This window comes from Lycorma delicatula, chromosome 4 (genome assembly GCF_047948215.1).
Source record: "Lycorma delicatula isolate Av1 chromosome 4, ASM4794821v1, whole genome shotgun sequence".
In the NCBI taxonomy this organism is placed as follows: Eukaryota; Metazoa; Arthropoda; class Insecta; order Hemiptera; family Fulgoridae; genus Lycorma; species Lycorma delicatula.
The window spans coordinates 64,706,882-64,727,807 of NC_134458.1; the positions used below are offsets into that span (position 1 = coordinate 64,706,882).

Sequence of the window (20,926 nt, forward strand, 5' to 3'; positions counted from 1 at the left end):
GTTCTTGAGATGAGCGATTCATTTATATATTTATCCAGCTCTAAAATTCATGCAACTGTTGGATTTGAATTAGTTAAAATTGGTGTTACTTTTTTATCAAAATCTTCCTATGCAGTTGAAATGTAGGATTCAATAATTTCTTGTTTGGTTTCAAACCTATCACCTTATTCGATCTGCATACTTCGAACTTTCTGTGAAAATTTTGTGTAAACATTTTGGTAAGATGCTTCATCTTTATAGCCTTTTTTTTTAAATTGAGGGTCTAATAGCATGCTTTCAAGTAAAATATTACTATTTTCAACATCCTTAAATCTATGTTGCAGTTGGTTTAATATCTTGTTACATACTTTAACGATTTCAGAATTTTGAGTAAAAGATATAATTTTAAGTATATGTCTTGTCTATAACTATTGAACTTATTTCAATAGTTATCTCTTCAAACATTTTCAATAATTTGTACATTTCAGCTATAACTGTCCACTCATCAAATGTAATATTATTTAGAATTGGATTCACCAAAGCGATAGTCAAAATTAATGGTTCTTTTGTTTCTAATAATCTATTAAATATGTGCAGAAGTGAGTTCCATCGTGTAGCACTTCCTGTTTTAATTTTTTGAAATTCATTTTATGCTGCATGTTTTGCAGTTTGGAGGAAGCATGAAAACTTGGTTTAAAAAATTCAACAACTGCCTTCAATTTTATGTTAATTGTTTTTATTTCTGATACTGCTTCTTGGACAATTAAAATAATTGTATGCGATAAGCAAGGATTATGGCGAAGCTGACAATTGCGAATAGCAGCTTTTAAATTTTCTGTATTATCATTAACAATTACTCTTATTTTGTCAGTAATAGCCTATTCATTGAATTTATCTTGCAATTCAATTGCAATGTTTTCAGCTGTATGTTGACTACAGATTTCCATTTCCACATTCTCAGTTCGACCGTTCCTGAGATGTGTGGTTAATTGAAACCCAACCACCAAAGAACACCGGTATCCCTGAGCTAGTATTCAAATCCGTGTAAAAATAACTGGCTTTACTAGGACTTGAATGCTGGAACTCTCGGCTTCCAAATCAGCTGATTTGGGAAGACGCGTTCACCACTAGACCAGCCCGGTGGGTTGTTACGTAGATCTGGCCCTTGGCAAAGTTACGAGTGCTTAGTTCTACGACAGCTCTACTTGGGGTAGTCCCTTGTAGTTTATGCACCATCACAGCCTAGCACAACATTATTGGCAGCATAGGCCGTTCCACTTTGCCCTGTCCCCCTAAAGCATCAATATCAACAACAGTGATCTATTCCCAATCCGATAGCATTACCTCAAACTCGACACAGACCGTTTGTGGAAGCTCACCAGACTCATGTTGGTCTTCGCATAGCACAGCCCACTCGATTTTTCTGAGTAAGCCCATTATTATTAAACAGAAAATTGTTAATTTATTTAAATTATTTTATTTACTTGCATAAATTTAATTCTATTATTATTCAATTTATTTGAATCATTCAGTTCAAATCCGGCTAACACAGTGATTCAGGCTCACATTCAATTCATTAAAGTTTGTGCTCCGACCGGCAGATCTCCATTACTATATATATTCATATTTATATAGCCTATGACATTCCCGTTAACATAAGGTTTCCAACGCGAGGTCATACATCTAAATCGGTTCGCCCGTTGAGCTGTTACGGTACAAACATATATACGTACATGCACTCTAAATATATTACACTACTTTTTGGGCAGTCGTGTAAAAATAAATAAATATAGTTTTTATGAAAATCATACGTTAGATTTGCTGTGTAATTTTTTTAAACGTTAAAAGCTGGAATTATTTCCCTTAAAACAAGTTTTATTAATAAATGCCTTTTGAACTTACCTGTTATTATTTAATACATAAAAATATGATATATGAGTTTAATTCTTTATGTTGGTCTCACAGACCTGGAGTGTCAGTTAGTCTTTTAAAGTGAGCATTTCAGTATAACTATTAACAAATTCAGCTATTTCAATAATTTAAGCCAATAAGATGTTTCCCTTTTCTCTTGTTGTAAGAATAATATTCTACGACTTGATTTCATTTAGATGACCAATATCAAACATGAAAAAACAAAACTAGTGAGAAGAGAGTTGATTACAGTAGCAAGATTGAGTCTTGTTGAGAGTGATCAACAATAACTATGTAGAGCCAGAAGTGAGATTATTCACTAGATATCAGAATAGGATGGCTCATCAGCTCTCAGTCCCTGAATTAGTTTTTAATCAACAGACTAATCTGTAAACTAGCCCAATAAGCTTTTAGGAGTAGGAACTAATACAAAACTGCAAAAGGAGCTGAAAGTTGCACTACTTTGTAGTGTACATCTACACTAGTATTGAACAATCACACAATCAGCATCTATTTAGGCCAAATTGGTCTATTCAGTTATTTGGAGAACATTCCATTTCATGATTTGTTTTCTACTGCTTTTTCCTGTTTAGCCTCTGGGAATTACCATTCAGGTATTATTTCAGAGGATGATATGTAGAGTGTAAATTAAGCGTAATCTTGTACAGTCTCAGTTTGACCTTACTTGAGATGTGTGGTTAATTGAAACCCAACCAACAAAGAACACCAGTATCCACGATCTAGAATTCAAATCCATAGGACTTATACTGGAATTCTCGATTTCTAAATCAGCTGATTTAGGAAGATGCATTCATCACCAGACCAACTCGGTAGGTTTGTTTTCTATTGGTATCTAATATTGTGCACTATCGGTTTTTGAAACCTTAATAAACTAGTTCTACTTATTTTGACAACACATTTCTGCAAATATGATCTGCAGTACTCCAACAGAGATTTAAGAACATTAATAAAGGAAATTACTAAAGTATTCTCATGTTTGTTTATGAGAATATGATAAGCCATGCTTGTGATTATAGCTGATATGAGTGTTGGGGCCAGTTTTCAGTTCATGATATAGTATGGTAGGTCAACAAAATCTTTTAATGTCTTGCTTGCATGTAGATTATGGTACTAGAATTATCAAATAAATCATATTCCAATTGTATACAGCTTTTTGTTTTATTACCTCTGTATTAGGTGACATGCAATTTCCTAAATTATGTTTCTATCTACTAATCTTTTGTCACTGCTATTACACTTTATTATGTTCTATCTTCATAGCATGATCTCGTAACTCAATTTCTTCAAGTTAACTTTTTATTCCAGATTTCATTATTCTATCTTGCATATTTAAATCATTATTTACTTTCATTTTGTTATCAGCTAATATCACCATTATATATAAATCTAGAGTTCAACCCTTGATAATCAATGCCTTTCTCATAATTGTAGTCAAATATATTTATATCAATTAGTGTTGGTAAAACGCAGCACCCCCAATTACTACTTTCCAAAATTAAAAGGTTCTTTACACATAATGTATTAACTGTTTTGACAAAAATCCTCATGTTATTTTATAAGTGGTAAGCTATTTATAGTGATGTACTTAATTTGTTTAATTAAAAAATTATTTATTTCTATTAATTCAGTTTATAAAGTTAAAAAATGTGGTTACATCCTTTGTGTAGTCTGCTGTTTCCTTTATTGTTAATTATTCATGCACTTACCAACTCATGATCCAAAAACATTAAATTACCCAACTCTTTCACATTTCATCAAGAATAGGGAACAAGTTGCCTTCCACACAAATAACTTGCTCTTTTAGAATCTGAAGAGGTTCTGGAAATGTTAGAGAAAGAAGTTTCCCTATTCATTAATTTTATTCATGTTAGATTGGTTTTTAACTTTATTTTTAGATTGTTTTATTTAATTTTGTAGCATTAAGTAGTGTTATTTGGATTAAGTTTTTTTATGCAGCATTAAATGTTGAATAACAACTATCAATACGAGTAATCCATAACACCTGAAATGTTTAATAAATAAATTCTTGTAAATTACCATACTTAAGCAATGTTGGACAAGTGTATGTATTTATGTATATATATATTTTTTCTAAATTCAGTACTTATAAGACCCATATTCCTCTGCACCAATATATTGTATTTTTTATAATCAAAAACCAACTTGAACAACCCAAGTACAGAATTACAAAGTAAATGAAATGACACTTACATTATTTTTTCTTTTCTTTATTCGAATAGCACTTCGTGGGATCCCGCATCATCGGTTGTATATAAATTATATAAAATTACACATCAAACATAACAATTTTTTTTTTTAGAATAAAAATTAAAAGATTCAAATTACAATCATATATACAAAACATAAAGTGAATAAAATAAAACAACTACATATATTTAAATATGACATCAATTAAGAATTAAAATTAAATATATAATAATTAGAAAATTTATACCATGTAACCTGGCCAGCCAATTTTACATTACTGAGTGGATTTTTTTATATACACTCTGATTACATCTATTTTTATCTAAAAACGTGCTCTTTTATGAGTGTCATCTTCATATAATCTGTTTGAAAGTTGATTAAGTTGGAATCTTTTGTACTTATATGTATAAAATCTCTCCAAAATTTCCAAACTTTTACTATTATTATTTAAATTAAATTTCTTGATTTCAACCATTTCCAAATTTGTCTGAATGTCAGATACAGAATGTTTGCTATTAATAAGGTGGTCAGCAACATTAGATAAACCCAATTTATTATTTTTATAATTTCTAATGTGTTTTAAAAGACCTATTAGTTTTACCTATACATGTTTGGTCACAATCATTGCATTTTATTTTATAAATTCCGCATAAATTATATAAATCGGTGTAATTGTTATTTTTTTAAATATTTTATTACATGGTTGTTTGTCTTGTATGCAGAATTAAATTTACTTTCATTATAAATATTAGTTATATTTTCAACTGCATTATCAGTGTATACATATTTTAAATATATGTTGTCAATTTTTTTGTTTATCATTTATAGGTAAAACAGTTATGGTATTATTAATTTTTGAAATTTGTTTTTTGTATATATTATAAATTAAAGAAACATTACAACCATTATGCTTAGCAATTTGTTCTATATCTATTTCTTTGTTTAATTTAACTATTAAAAAAAATACTGTTATGTTTGATATGTAATTTTATATAATTTATATATAACTGATGATGCGGGAACCCACGAAAGCGCTATTGGAATAAAGAAAAGAAAAAATAAGGTTATGTGTCATTTTATTTACTTTGTAATTCTGTACTTGGGTTGTTGATTATAACAAATACAATATATGGGCACAGAGAAATATGGGTCTTATAAGTATTGTCTAGAAAAATCATTATGAATGACAACCCGACAAATTTATCATTTAGATTTTATAAGTTGCATATCAAACTTCAAAATATAATACACTTAATAACTCTGAATAAAATATGCTTTAAATTAAACATCATCTCTAAATGTAGTAGGAAAAAATTCCCAATTTAATAAATGCATAACAAAAACTAAAAATTTTGCAGAGATTTAGAATGAAGCAAGAAATCAAAAATGCATATTATAAGAAAAATTTAATAAATATAAAGTTGTATAATACACATCTCCAGTTAGTACAGGTTTTGGGAGTTGTAATGTTTAATTATGTATTTAATTTGATCAAGACTTGAAATTCTTAAAAATAAACTTAATGAATCCAAACACTTTAAAATTAATAATTTGATAAAAATTAGAAATAATAGTAATTAGAATTACATTTACAATGAGCATTATCTTAATTATAGGGGTTTGGACAATTGTGGGTTGCAGGAGGGCATTGTGGTGGATTGATACAATGGTTTACATTCCAAAGATGGACATATAGATTCAAAATTACTTAATAGTAATGGTCTTAATTTTACTAATGTTGACCTTGATGATAAGAAAAAAATTATCATTAATAATGCATTTAAATTTAATTTGAATGATGGTGATAAGAATAATGTTATTAAAAATATAGTAACCAATTCTGAAATGAGTATTAATAAAGTAAATCCTGATGACAAAAAACAATTACAGAACATCATTAGCAGTAAAATTCATAAAATTAAAAGTAAAAATTTGACTTGCAAAACAATTTCCAAAACTATTAATAAAAAAGTAATTTACCAATTAAAAAATAAATTAAATAAGAATAATTGCATATTTTAAAATCAGATAAAACCAACACTTCTGTCATTATGTATACCAAAAAATACAATAATCTGATGAAACAGTATGTATTAGAAAATAATTTCAAAGAAATAAATGACCCCACTAATAAATTTTTAAAAATAACTAAAATTTTAATAAAAAAAATTTTTAATTATAACAATATCTTAAAATATCATTCTAGATTAAATCCTTTTGAACCAAGTGCACCAAAATTAACGGGTCTTCCAAAAATACATAATCTGGTATACCTATGCGACCTTTGATAAATTTCACAACTGCTCAATCATATATTATAACAAAAACAATAGATAAAATACTTAGGATAAAAATGAATTTGGATTACAAATACAATATAAAAAACAGATTTGAATTTGTAAATAAATTAAAAGATTTAACAATTGGAGAAAAAACTAGGATGGTAAATTACGATATTAGTAATATGTACCATAGCCATAGATAAAACAGTTTAAATAATAAAAAACAAATTAAAATACAATAATGAAGACCCATAGCTTATTGATAACATTATTATTATTTTTAGAAACATTTGCCAACAAAATTACTTTAAACTTGATGATAAATATTATATTCAGGAAAATACTGTACCAATGGGTTTTCCATTATCAGCTATCATGTCTGAGATTTATTTACAGGATTTTAAAGATAAAATTATTTATGGCAATATTCAAACACACTATATCCATTATGGATTAGGTATGTTGATTGTGTTATTGTAGTTTATAATCCATTATACACAATGAACATTTAATAATTTTGAATAAAATTAATTCATATTATAATAATTTGAAATTTACTTTTGAAATTGACATAAATATAGAAATAAATTTTCTAGATGACAGTAAAATTAACAAAAATAATCAATTTATAATGTCAGTATATAGGAAACCCACAACAAATAAAACCACAATACATAGAAATTCAAATTATCCATGGTCACACAAAATTAGTACATATACACAAAAGTAAAAAAATATTAGAATACAGAAGGCAACAGAAAACCACTTTTTAAAAATCCCAGCAGTAATTCCTTTAAGCTATGATTCTAGCTTCTTATTCGGATCTCTGGGAGAAGCAACAAAAGAACCAATTATGTATAGGGATTTGGAATGTCAAGACTGTAACAGTGAGGAAAGTTAGAGAATCTGAAGAAGGAAATGAAGATAAATAAAATGGATATATTAGTACTAAATGAAATAAGGTAGAAAGGACAAGGTGAAATAAAGAGAGAAGTTAACATATTGTAGTCTGCAAGAAACAAAATGACAGTAATAATGAGGAATGAAGTAGCAAAACAAGTGCAGAAAGTATGTGATGATATTAATGGTAGATAATATTGTTAAGGATTGGGATGTTACCATAAGATTAAACTATAATACAAGTATGTATACCAACATCGAATTATGAAGATATTAAAGAGATGTAAGAGGGTACTGAAGATGTAATAAGATCAGGAAAGGACTGATGGGAGACTAGAATACTGTGGTCAGAGAAGGTGAAGAAGGAAGTGTGGTACAAAAATTTGGCTAAGGGGTGAAAAATGGAAGAGGGAGAATTTTGCCAACAGAAAAGAATTATTTATAACCAACTCTTGGTTCAAAAACTATGAAAGGAGATATACGTGGGTATCCCCTGGGGACAAAGCATGCTATCAGAAAGACCACATCTTAGTAGATATAGAACAGTAAGGAGTCCTGGATTAGAATAAAAAATTCCTTGGTAAAAACAGCAGAGGAAGAAGTAAGCTATTATGAGGGAAATACAGCAAGAAACCATGAGTAACAACAAAAATGCTAAAGAAAGAGGAAGAAAGAAGGCGATACAAAAGTAAGGCATAAGAAAATGAAAGAGCAATATATCACAAATTAATCAATGAGTTAAGGAAGGAAATTGAAAAAGATGGGGACAGTTGGTTGAGGGAAGAATGCAATGATACTGAGGATCTAGAAAAGAAAGAGCAGTAAGACCGATGTATAGGAAGGTGCAGAGTATGGTATAAATGGAAAAGGAATGGTAAAATGCTACATGAGGAAAAATAAGTAAGAGAAAAATGGAAGGAACACAAGGAGAACCTGTATATGACAACACAAAAACTTGAGGAACTAAACATAGAAAAGGAATAGGAGGTAGCTGAAAAGGACCATCTATGTTAATATATGAAGTGCAGAAAGCAATTAAAGAAATGAAGAATAAAACATCAACTGGAGTAGTTGAACTTCAAATAGAATTTTATAAATGCTTAGAGAGGAAGAAAAATGAGTCTGCCTCACAGATTTAGAGAAGCCATTTGATCAGATAGGAGAAAATAATGGAGATTCTTGCAGAGAAAAAAGTAAATCAAAAAGACAGAAGGTTAATTAAAGAATTTTATATGAGAAAAACAGCAGTAATGAAAATAAATAAGAATATGGCTGACTAGAAGATAGGTCTAGAGGTCAAGGTGTTAGGCACAGATGCTGCCTCTCACTGACACTATTCAACATTTACATTGAAATATAAGGAATATATTACAAAAAAGGGAAGAAGGAATAAGTATTCAAGGACGAAAAATAAGATGCATAAAGCTGGCTGATGATATGGTTATTCTAGTTGATAACATACATGCACTTCAAAGATTGCTAATAGCCCTGGAAGAAGGAATGAGAGAGCATGGACTGAAAATAAATATATGAAAACTGAAGTAATGGAGGTAAATAACAAGGAGGATTTAGAGGTAAGGACAAATGAAGGAAGAATAGAAAATGAAAAGATTACAGATATTTGGGTATTATGGGGATAAGAGGACTGGAAGAGCACAATGGAAATAAAAGGAATGATAGCAATGGCAAAGAAGCCTTCAATAAGAAAAGAAAATTACTATGTGGTAAAACACTGGAAGAATTAAGAGGTTATCCAAATGCTATTTGTGGACTGTCTTATTCCAAAGGTGTAAAACGTGAACAATGAGAAAGAGGGAGAGGGCAGGATTGAGGCTTTTGCAATATAGATATGCAGAAGGTGATGAAAATAAAGTGGATGGATAAAGTGAGGAATGAGGAAGTACTGAACAGGATTGAAGAAGAAAGACAACTTGTGTGGGAAGTACACAAAAGAAAAGGAAACAGATTAGGACATGTGGTTAGAGGAAATGGAATCTTGACAACTGCATGAGAAGGGTCAGTAGAAGGAGAAAAAGGATTAAGTTAACAGATGTGGTGAAGACTGGAAACTACAAGGCAACAAAGGAGAAGGCTGGAAACAGAAATGGATGGAGGCAGTGGTGGCGTAAGGGACCTGCCACCAGTTGCTGATGATGATGTATACATGAAACTGAAAATTGTAGTAAATAAATTTTCATTAAGAAATTTCCACTGAATATAATGTAAAATATGATTAATTACACTTACTATTTACTATTAAGAATATCATCTAACACCACTCTTTGTTAAGTTCTGAAAAGAAATGCCCCCTTTTCCTGCAGAACTCATTCATTCACTTACTAAATTTACTGTGATCAATAAGTTCTACATTTCATAACTTCAGTATGTTTATTTTTATAATTATTATTTATGCACAACTTATCTTTACAAAATTCTTCTTGCCAAAAAAGTCCACTCTAAACACTGTATTAGTATTGCTACTCCTCATCTGCTATAAGTATAGATAATTATCCACGATCTAATTTATCGGCTGAATTGCTAATTATTTATAGTTAACTCTATTGTATTGTTAATCTTCCATTGATTTATTATACTTTTTACTAATCTATTTAATGAAGACAATTTTCTATATGGTTATATAAGTTAAAAACTTAAAAAAGTATTTAAAAAAGTAAAGCCAATCTAAATATTTGTAATATAACAGGTGTTTATAAAATAAAATGTGAAAAACAAAGCTAAAAAATATTATATAAATATGACAAACAGCTTTAAAAAAAATAGATTATTAAGATCTTTTTCAAGCACATGAGCATGGCAAAAATCTAATTATGCAGATCATGTTAAAAATATAAACCCACTTTTTATAACTGAATATATAGCAATAGTAGAACTTAATAGCAGATTAAAGGGTCATACTCTTTGAAAATTATGCATAATAAAAGATAATAATGAAAATAAATTATATGAATGACCAATTTATCAATAATGGATCAGAGAAATTATAAATTTAATTGAATCTATAAAAATAACCAAATCTGTAATCTCCACAAAACTGCAATAATAAAATCAGTTTTCTTAAATGATTGGAAGGAAACATGTTTTCTTCCTAAATGTTGAGGATTTGATTTTTTTAAATATTCATTCACTTGATGTAACATACATATACAAGCTAGCTTCAAAAAGTTCCCAGAATATGTTTGTTTTATGGTAACTGTGTACATTAAAGAATTTTACATTATATATTCTTCACAGTAGTTTCCTTTAGCAGCTTTTTCTTGCATTCATTAAATTTTTAGCGATATCACTGGAACTCATTCTTCATACTAAATCATCATATTATAAATAAATAATAAGTTTTTTTATATATCTTACGATAACTTAAGCTACTGATAGACTCCTCAACTGCTATTTAGTGGTGATAAGTGTTCTTAACTTCTTGTTACGCTGTATCTGGCACCATGCATTTTTAATACATATAAATGGTATACAATGTTCAAAAAATTAACTCCGATCAGAACATAATGATAAAGACATCACTGACATCTTTGTGTCACATCTTTTCAAAATAGATTTCAATATAGAATAGATAAAATATGAATATTAAACAACATAACTAACAGAACTTAATTTGTAAAACGTAGAAGTAAATATTAATATGAAAAAGGAAAATATTAGAAATATTCTATATTAATAAATTTAAAAAAGAATTTTCACTGATAAATAAACAATTTGAAAATGGTAATTTTCTGCTGAACTCTAACATTTACTAGTTTAAATCACTCTATTAACTGACACAGTAGATATAGTTAATAATAAACAATGACAATACCAATTTCGTTAAGTTTTTTTATATATCTTATGATAACTTAAGCTACTGATAGAGACTCCTCAACTGCTATTTAGTGGTGATAAGTATTCTTAACTTCTTGTTACGCTGTATCTGGCACCAAGCATTTTTAATACATATAAATGGTATACAACGTTCAAAAAATTAAAACACACACAATAGTTTAAATAACTCAACACATAACTCTATGTACAACTCTTTGTAGTTTGTGCAATGACTGATAATATATTAATTAGAATTATTTTACTTCTGATTCTAATCATTATCCAACAGAAATCTTAAATTTATGAGTCTAAAGAATGTTACAAAATTTAAATGTGAAAAATGCTTGTTATTATTTGATATTAACTTGAACAGTTTATATCAAATAAAATCATGCATGATCTATCCAAAGAAACGATTTATCAAAGACATCATTCCAACATCACATTTCCTGACCTACATTCATAAGCTTCTCACTGACAAAAGATGGATCGGTGTAATGTATTTTTGTCTCTTTAACAGCTGTCTCATCAAATTTTAAATCAATCTTAGTCTAGCAGACTGAACATAAAGTACCTCACACTAAGTGAATAGAGTAAACAAATACTTTTAAAAGTAATCGACTTTGATTTTTAGATCACACACATGTGCAGCAAATGTTTAATCAGTCTACATGTGAATTGGTTCAGCCTATGACTTTTATATAAACAATAACAAAGCAGAATAAATGGTTTTTAAAACAAAAGATTTTTAGTAATAACAACACAATGCTGTTTGATCAGGAAACTTTTGAAAAGAAGGCACACAACACATAATTTACAATTAATTTGAATTGGTAATAGAAGCTGTTTCGAATGTTCAAGTGCAAATCAATTTTTAATTAGAATTTAAGCTATTTTCACAGTAGGATACTGGATTTCTCGTAGATGAAATTTGGCTTGTCCATTAAAATTTATAACCTTTTGAATGACTTCCTGATCACACTAGGCTGTAACCACTGTGTTATATTTAATGATACAGGAAGTTAAGAGCTGGTCGGATCTGATTAATTGAAATCATCCCTTAATGTATAACTAGCTATGAAATGAATATGCTCCATTAAAATCACCCACATACAACCTTTGGTTTAGAAAACAGCTTTAAATAATTAATTATATTACTTTTGATACTACAGTTCATTTCTCTGAATACACTGTATACATCTGAGGCTTAGAGAAGCCTAGGTAAAAAAAAACTAAAATGGATTTATATTTTCCATTTCAATAATCTCTTGTTATGTCTCAACATAACTATACAAATTTGTGATCGTAATAAGATGAACACACATACTGACCCATTGATTAATAATTAATTATAATATAGCAAATGTAATTTCAAGGAAAACACAAGTAATCTTTGAACAGAATATTATTTTCATGTAAACATTATTATTTTAATTATCACCCACATTGAAAATAATGTTACAAACATAAAATCAGAAATAAAATAATACAATAACAAAATATAATTATGTTCTAAAACTACTACATCCATAGACAAAAACAACCAATTATGAAATAAATAAACTACAATTTTATGATCTCACTTCTATTATGACTGACTATGAAAAAAGATGGTTATTGTCAGACAGCATAGTTTCAACTTGTTCTTAATGTTATAGTTTATAGTTTCTTTTAGGCAGGTTCTTTTAAGATAGTTTAACACTAGCTGAAATGTATGAAATCTGAACAAATATAAAGCGCTAAATTGTTCAATGAATTACCTTGGAGCGTTCTTTAACATAACTTGAAAACACAAAATGAGGTAAATCAATAATAAAATCATCAAACTTTGCCAGTAGGTATTATTTATTGGCAAATTTAAGTGTTTCTATTGATTTGATTAAGAAAATAAAATGAATTAAAATTTTATTTCTGTAGGATCAATGAAGCCACTTAATACTCTAATAAAACTTAATTGAATTATGCAGGGCAAATCTATTCACAAGAAAAAGATGTTATACCCAGGAGTAACTGATTGTGTGCATATCAACCTGATCATCAAATTTCTAATCAAATTTTCCCGCCAATGACAGTTCAATTTATAATTTGTAACAGATTTTTTTACTCACTCTGTATTATTATAGAGATTTCCACATTACATAAATAATAAAACAAAATCAAATATTGGTTAAGATGTAACAAAATAATAAAGGCTGTTGTACTGCTATATCTTGAAGAAGTTTTATTTGTTTTATAATTATTCTTTTTAAGGCACTGACTAATAAATTTTTCCTTTAACTATTCCTATTTTTTTAAATAAAAATCACAGCCTATTAAGATATATTAGAATTATATATCTGTGAATGTTTAATGTAATAACAAAGACTTTTCATATCACACATTTTTAAAACATTATCTCCACTGATTATACACCTGTGAATTTTGGCAGACTGTAAAACAGGAATATAATAATTTAAATATTTAGTGATATATCTATTAAGAAAACAGACAAAAATTCTATCACAAATAAATAAAACAAAAACTGTACAAAGTGAGACAACTATAGTTCATCTCTATTCTTATCTTCACTGGCGACACAAATTTCTGATGTCACACATATTTCTTCTTCTGGGTTCGCCACATCTTTCTGGAAATTTTTAATAAATTCTTCATCGTAAATTTCTAAAATCTCTTCACACTGTATAAATAAACAAAAAAATTTAAGTATTTCAGAAAGAAAACTATACACACATATGCACACAAAAAAGAGAATTCCTATTTTAATAAATAAACATTTTTTAATAAATTTTTATCTTTTTCAGCTAAATGATACATTTGCATCATTTATCACATGGAATATACAACTCCAACAGATAATCATATGTTAAAATAATCTTTTCTAATCAAATCAATGAATTAAGCAGTAATATAAGATATATTTTTCAAGGTAAACTCTATCATCAGTTTCCTTTATTATATAATAGTGAATTATAAAAACTATCTATATGTTATTGTTCTTTTGTATTAATTGAATCTCTCTATTTTCACAACACAGTAAAATACATCTATCACATATTGACAACTGGCAATGCGACAAATGCTACTAAGGGTATTGCCGCAAAATAATTATATTATTTTGCAGTAATACAATGGATTCATCAGCCAAACCAAAGACAATACTCCAAGTTTATATAAACCTCTTCAGCAGTTCAAGATAATATAAACAAAAATGAAGAAAATTAATAACAGAAAATATAAATGAAGAAATAGATGATTTGAAGTACATAAAATATCTCACTCTACGAATCATGAGACCTTGCCGATGGTGAGGGGGCTTGAGTGCTCAGTGATACAGAGTAGCTGGACTGAAGGTGCAACCATATCGGAGAGGTATCTGTTCACCCCAAACTAAAGAATGATTCCTGAAAGAGGGCAGCAGTCTTTCAGTAGTTAAGGGTGTAGGTCAGGAAGACATAAATGGCTATATCAACATGAATCCAACTACAGCTGCTTTTTTTGAAGAAAATGTAACTCTGCATCTTCATAAAACAAAGATGGAGGCACCTTCCTTGGTAAAATATTCCAGAGGTAAACTAGTCCTCTGTTCAGATCTCCGGGTGAGGACTACTAAGGAAGAGGTCACCATAAAATAAATAAAAAAAACAATTCTACAAGTCAGAGTGTGGAATGTTAGAAGTTTAAAAAAGGATAGTAGGTTAGAAAATTTAACGAGGGAAATGGATAGATTAAATATAGATGTAGGAAGAATTAGCAAGGTTTGGTGGGAAGAGGAAATTTACTTTTGGTCAGGTGATTTTAGAACAATTAACTCAGCGTCAAATAAAGGGCAGGCAGGAGTAGGTTTCACAATGAACAAGAAAATAAGGAAGAGAATAGAGTATTTCAAAATGCATACGGATAGAATCATTTTAATAAGGATAAAATCAAAACCTAAGCTGACAATGATTGTTAACATCTATATGCCTACAAGTGCCTGTGATGATGAGGAAGAAATGAAAAGGTGAAGAAAAACTGAAGACGATTTTTGAGGAGGACATTGCAAGACGTCTAAGTAAAAAGATAAGGCAGAAAATGTGAAAGAATGGGAGAATGTTAAAAAGGAAATTCTTAAATCAGCAGAAGCAAACTTAAGTGGAAAAAAGAGAACTTGTAGGAAACCTTGGATATCAGAGGATATATTGCAGCTGGTGGATGAACGTAGAAAATTTAAGAATGCTCCTGATGAAGAAATTAAAGGAATTTTCGACAATTAAGAAATAACATAAACAGGAATTGCAAATTAGTGAAAGAAGAGTAGATTAAAGAAAAGCGTTCAGAAGTGGAAAGAAATGTTCATTGGTAAAATAAACAGGGCATACAGAAAGTTAAAGAAAATTTTGTGGTACGTAAATTAAAATATAATAATATGTTAAACAAAGATGGTACACCGATTTAGAATATGAAAGGAAAGGTCGATAAGTAGGTGGAACATATACAGAGGAAATGAATTAGAAAATGGTGTTATAGGTGAATAAGAGGAAGTTTATGAGAATGAAAGGGGAGAAACATTACTGAAATCTGAATTTAAGAGAGCATTAAAAGATTTTAATGGCAGAAAGGTTCCTGGAATAAACAAAATACCTGCAGAATTACTGCGCAGTGCAGGTGAGGAAGCATTAGATAGATTATACAAACTGGTATGTAATATTTATGAAAAAGGGGAAGTTCCGTCAAAAAGTGTTACAGTAATGATACCAAAGAAAGCAGGAACAGTTAAATATGAAGAATACAGAACAATTAGCTTAACTAATCATGAATCAAAAATTTTAACTACAATTCTGTACAGAAGAATTTAAAGTAGAGTGGAAAAAGTGTTAGAATAAGACCAATTTTGTTTCAGGAAAAGTATAGGGACAAGGGAAGCAATTTTAGCACTCAGATTAATATTAGAAGGAAATTAAAGAAAATAAACCAACATGCTTGGCATTTATAAATCTAGAAAAGGCATTCAATAATGTAAACTGGAATAAAATGTTCAGCATTTAAAAAAAATTAGGATTCAAGTACAGAGATAGAAGAACAATTGCTAACATTTACAGGAACCAAACAGCAAAAGTAATAATTGAAGAACATAAAAAAGAAGCTGTAATAAAAAAGGGAGTCTGACAAGGATGTTCCCTATACCTGTTACTTTTTAATCTTTGCATAGAACTAGCAGTTAATGATGTTAAAGAACAGTTTAGATCCAGAGTAACAGTATAGGGTGAAAAGATAAAGATGCTACGATTTGCAGATCATATAGTAATTCTAGCTGAGAGTAAAAAAGATCTAGAAGAAACAATGAATGGCTTGGATGAACTCCTAAGCAAGAACTACTGCATGAAAATAAAAAAGAACAAAATGAAAGTAATGAAATGTAGTAGAAATAATGTAGGTGACCACTGAATATAAAAATAGAAAGAGAAAAGATAAGGGAGGTAGAATAATTTTGTTATTTGGGAAGTAGAATTACTAAAGATGGACTACGCAGGAGCGATACAAAATGCCGAATAGCACAGGCAAAACGAGCCTTCAGTCAGAAATATAATTTGTTTACATCAAAAATTAATTTAAACGTCAGGAAAACATTTTTGAAAGTATATATTTGGAGCGAAGCTTTATATGGAAGTGAAACTTGGACAATTGGAGTATCTCAGAAAAAAAGATTAGAAGCTTTTGAAATGTGGTACTATAGGAGAATGTTAAAAATCAGATGGGTGGATAAAGTGACAAATGACGAGGTGTTCCAGAAAATTGATGAAGAAAGAAGAATTTGGAAAAATATAATTAAAAGAAGACAGACTTATAGGCCACATATTAAGGCATCCTGGAATAGTCACTTTAATATTGGAGGGACAGCTGGTAGAAGGGAAAAATTGTACAGGCAGGCAACGTTTGGAATAAGTAAAACAAATTGTTAGGGATTATACAGAAATGAAATGACTGGCACTAGGTAGGAAATCTTGGAGAGCTGCATCAGACCAGTCAAATGACTGAAGACAAAAAATAAATAAATAAATGATGATGAAAATCTAGTAACAATAATACTAAGACTGAATGTCATATATGGGAAAAAAGGAAGACATTATACTTGGATAGTAAAGAGTTAAAAAAAAATGAAAGGAATTATGCTTTTACAACTCTGCATTAACTTTAATAATAGAATACTCTTTTTTCACTAATAAACAGAACAACATGATCAAATGAGTCTAGGAGCCACAGAAAGCCATGAATATGTAATGTTCAGTAAATTTTGGAACTTAGGTTGAATTTTACAAAATTTAACTGGGAACAAAGAGATCCTGTACAGACTAAAAGAGATCTATGTGAAGTTAAAATCTAAAGAATGGGAATAGGTGGAGTAAGTACATACAAACAAAAGTGATCATATAACTTTCAAATAAGAAATAATAATAGTATTTATATTGATAAAATTATAAATACAGAAACTGATACTTAACATTAAAAGTATTATTCTGTTTAAGTAAATACTAATTAATTCTATATACTCGTACGTATAAAGCATGATTTGTTCAATAGAAAATAAACTGTTAAAAAAGGAAATATTAACATCAGATTTTTAATTTTCTGCAATAAATATACTGAAATAATCCAAACAATTTTAAGTTAATGGCAGGGTAAAATACACATCCCCTAAAATCAGTTTTACGAACATCTGAACAGATCCAAAATTATTTGCCCTTGTATTACACTAGGGTACGTCTAAATTAAATTTCTGTTTATCATAAAAAGCATGTGATCAATTAATAAACACACAGTGAATAGAGTTAGCTAGATAGTTATCAAAAATATGTCTATAAGATTCATTAACTTTCAAACCGAATGTCACTTGAAAGGCACTTTTCTGGAGCAAAAATACCCTGTTCATGTATTATTATCGTTGCTACATGGTTGATAATATTATAAACAGCTGAACCCCAAAAACTCAATCCTACATATGACAAGTTATTGAATACAAATCCATAATAAACATGCAGTAAAATTTTTCTTATTGAAGAATTAAAAAGTAGCTGTTTTACACTCTTATACTTATATTAAAAAATAAACATTACCAATTCAACCAACCCATTCTTTTTTTCTTCTGAATTGAACTTTGTGCATCATTATCGCACAAAATTTTATTACTATATTTATAAATCTATGTTTTAAACTATCTTAAATTATTCACTAAAATCTCTTTTTTAACCTCTTTTCTGCTGCAAATGAGTTATCTCATGTTCCAGTTACTATACTATACCTCTTTTTTTTTGGTTTAATCTCCGGGAACATCGTTAGGTATTACTTCAGAGGATGAGATGAATGATAATTTTTGTAGTGTGAAAATGCCATGCCTGACTGGGATTCGAACCGGGGACCTCCAGATGAAAGATACTATACTATACCTGGGATACTTAAAACCAACTCAGAACAGTTGTTAAGACCAGTTTCTTTCTTTCATGATTTTTGCTGAGATACATGTGAATAACATTAAATATATTTTACATTATTTATGTGCAATTATTTCAATAAAAATACAGAAGGGTGTATTTAGTTTGTTCATATATATGGCACTACATAACCATAAGCAAAATGCAATGAAAGATTCATGAAATGATAATTTATTATTTGATGTTAACATTTTAATCGATTTTCGTGAAAGCGGTAGTGAAAATGAGCAGGAAATATGTACTAATAATGAAATAGTGGAAAAAAAATCAGCAGTTAAATGAAAAAACAAAAGAATAGTAATTTCAAACCCAACCTTTATTATTGGTGGTAGTGATAATATAAATAATTTTGATAAAAACGGTAATAGTACAATTCTTTTTAATAAATGCTACTGATAATTTACTTCAGTGGACAGAATTATAAACAAATTATTATGACTACACTCCCAGCTGCAGTTTGCTAAGCTCAAGATCTAGACTCTAAAACTGGGTCCTTTGAAGAAGAATTGTTAATATTCTGATATCTTGTTTACAATTAAAAATTTCTCTTCATGAATATTGGTCATATGATTATCTACTGAAAACTGTAGCAATAGAAGAAATAAATTCAGAATGCATTATCATTATTTCAACCAATAAAAAATCAGTGATGTGAATGATCACTAAATGAATCAACAATGCTAAAATTATACAGCAAAGTGAATACTCAGCTTAATTGACATTCAATGTCAATGAAACAGGCCTCTACTGGAATATGTACGCCATCACGGATGTAAATCGATAAAAGTATTTTTACACGGTACAGGGCAACATAATCCAACTACTTTATTAAAAATATTAAAATATTGTAATTTAATTACACCTAAAAATTACAATGAAGGATGATCTTCTTGCACTTAAATTCATGTCTGTACACATCGATGAATCAGTGTCAGTGGGTTCAATCTACAACTGTCCAATTTATGTTCACTTCTCAGGAACCAACTGCATCATTATACCAGGGAATCAATACATTTCTGAGTGCTTAAAAAAACCTGAATCTAGTCGTCAGTCTGAAGAAAGAGTTAAACAACAGTGAATAAATCTTAATTTCTTAAAATATTTCCTATATTAGAAAAAACAAAATAACAGTTAAAAGTGAACAATAAAACTTACATAAGTTTTCAGATTTTTATTGAGATGAGCATCTTGAATAATATCAACTTCACCCATAAGAGGATTCATTTCACCTCCTTCGCCTAGAATTGACATCACAATAATTTCTCCAGTGTTTTTATGCTTTGCTTTAATATAATTTTCCATTTTTTTACAAATATTTTCCATTACTTCAGTTAGATATATCTCAGATTTTCGATATTGAAGCTAAAAAGACATTATAAAGCAACTATTCTGACAACTAATATGTAAAACCATATTGTTTTATATTTTATACACAGATATATGTTATACATAATACTAATAAAACATATTAAAAATAACACCAAAAATTGACATTTGGGAAATGCATATCATCAAAATAATAATAAAAGAACAAAATCAGGTTTACAGATTTAAAAATGACTTATTACATAACATAAACAGATAAAAAATACAACACTTGCGCTAACACATTCGTACAAAAAAACAAACACAGAATACAGCCAAAGTAGTCACAGCAGAAATAATCATACAGCATATCAACAAATAAATATGCAAATAAAAGAAGTTCAACATAATCTTACACAAAGGAAATCTTAAATCTGCTAGAATATGCTCAAAGGGAAAAGATGAAACTAGTAATCAAAAATAAAATTATTCACAAAAGTGATGTAAATGCTAATTTATTAAAATGTAATAATTAGTTTTCAAATATTACTGATCACCTTATAAAAAATAAACTACAATTACTGATATGTACAATAATTTAGAGATACTGGAGATAAAAAATAATAATAATAAATAAATAGGTAAATAATAATAAATAAATAGATATAATAGAAAAATATTGTTTCTAAATTTAAAAGTAATCATAAATTAATGAATAAACAAACTGAATATGACGATCCTGTATTTAAATTGGTAGTACTGTTATCATAACCAATATTTTTAGAAGTATTATCACTATGACCTCACTTAAGACCATGGTATATGAAGGAGGATTTATTTTAATGACAAAGCATGATATGCTAATATTTTATATGTAATCTTATACGTTTTAACTGCTGAAGATAAAATAATTTAAGTTCGAAAGGCCTCTAAAAACATATATTCAGATATACATATATACTAACTTAGCAAAAACAATTCTTTTGTTATTGTATTTGTCCATATTCCCCTCTGTACTAATAT

The 20,926-nt window shown here is 28.7% G+C and overlaps 1 protein-coding gene and 1 long non-coding RNA gene across 3 annotated transcripts in view; one reads left to right on the forward strand and one right to left on the reverse strand.

The window, feature by feature from the left end:
- The window catches only part of LOC142323482 (uncharacterized), a 21,637-nt gene continuing 711 nt past the window's right edge, over positions 1-20,926 (forward strand). The window contains exons 1-2 of the long non-coding RNA XR_012756105.1: positions 1-218; positions 13,934-14,058. This is a non-coding gene — a long non-coding RNA (uncharacterized LOC142323482). The remainder of the gene's footprint in view (positions 219-13,933; positions 14,059-20,926) is intronic.
- LOC142323481 (protein seele-like) overlaps positions 12,538-20,926 on the reverse strand; it is a 17,117-nt gene continuing 8,728 nt past the window's right edge. For both annotated transcript variants that reach the window (XM_075363191.1, XM_075363192.1), the window contains exons 3-4: positions 19,754-19,960; positions 12,538-13,809 (exon numbers count right to left, since the gene is read on the reverse strand). In XM_075363191.1, the coding sequence (XP_075219306.1) occupies positions 13,672-13,809; positions 19,754-19,960 (345 nt within the window). In that variant the 3' untranslated portion in view covers positions 12,538-13,671. The remainder of the gene's footprint in view (positions 13,810-19,753; positions 19,961-20,926) is intronic.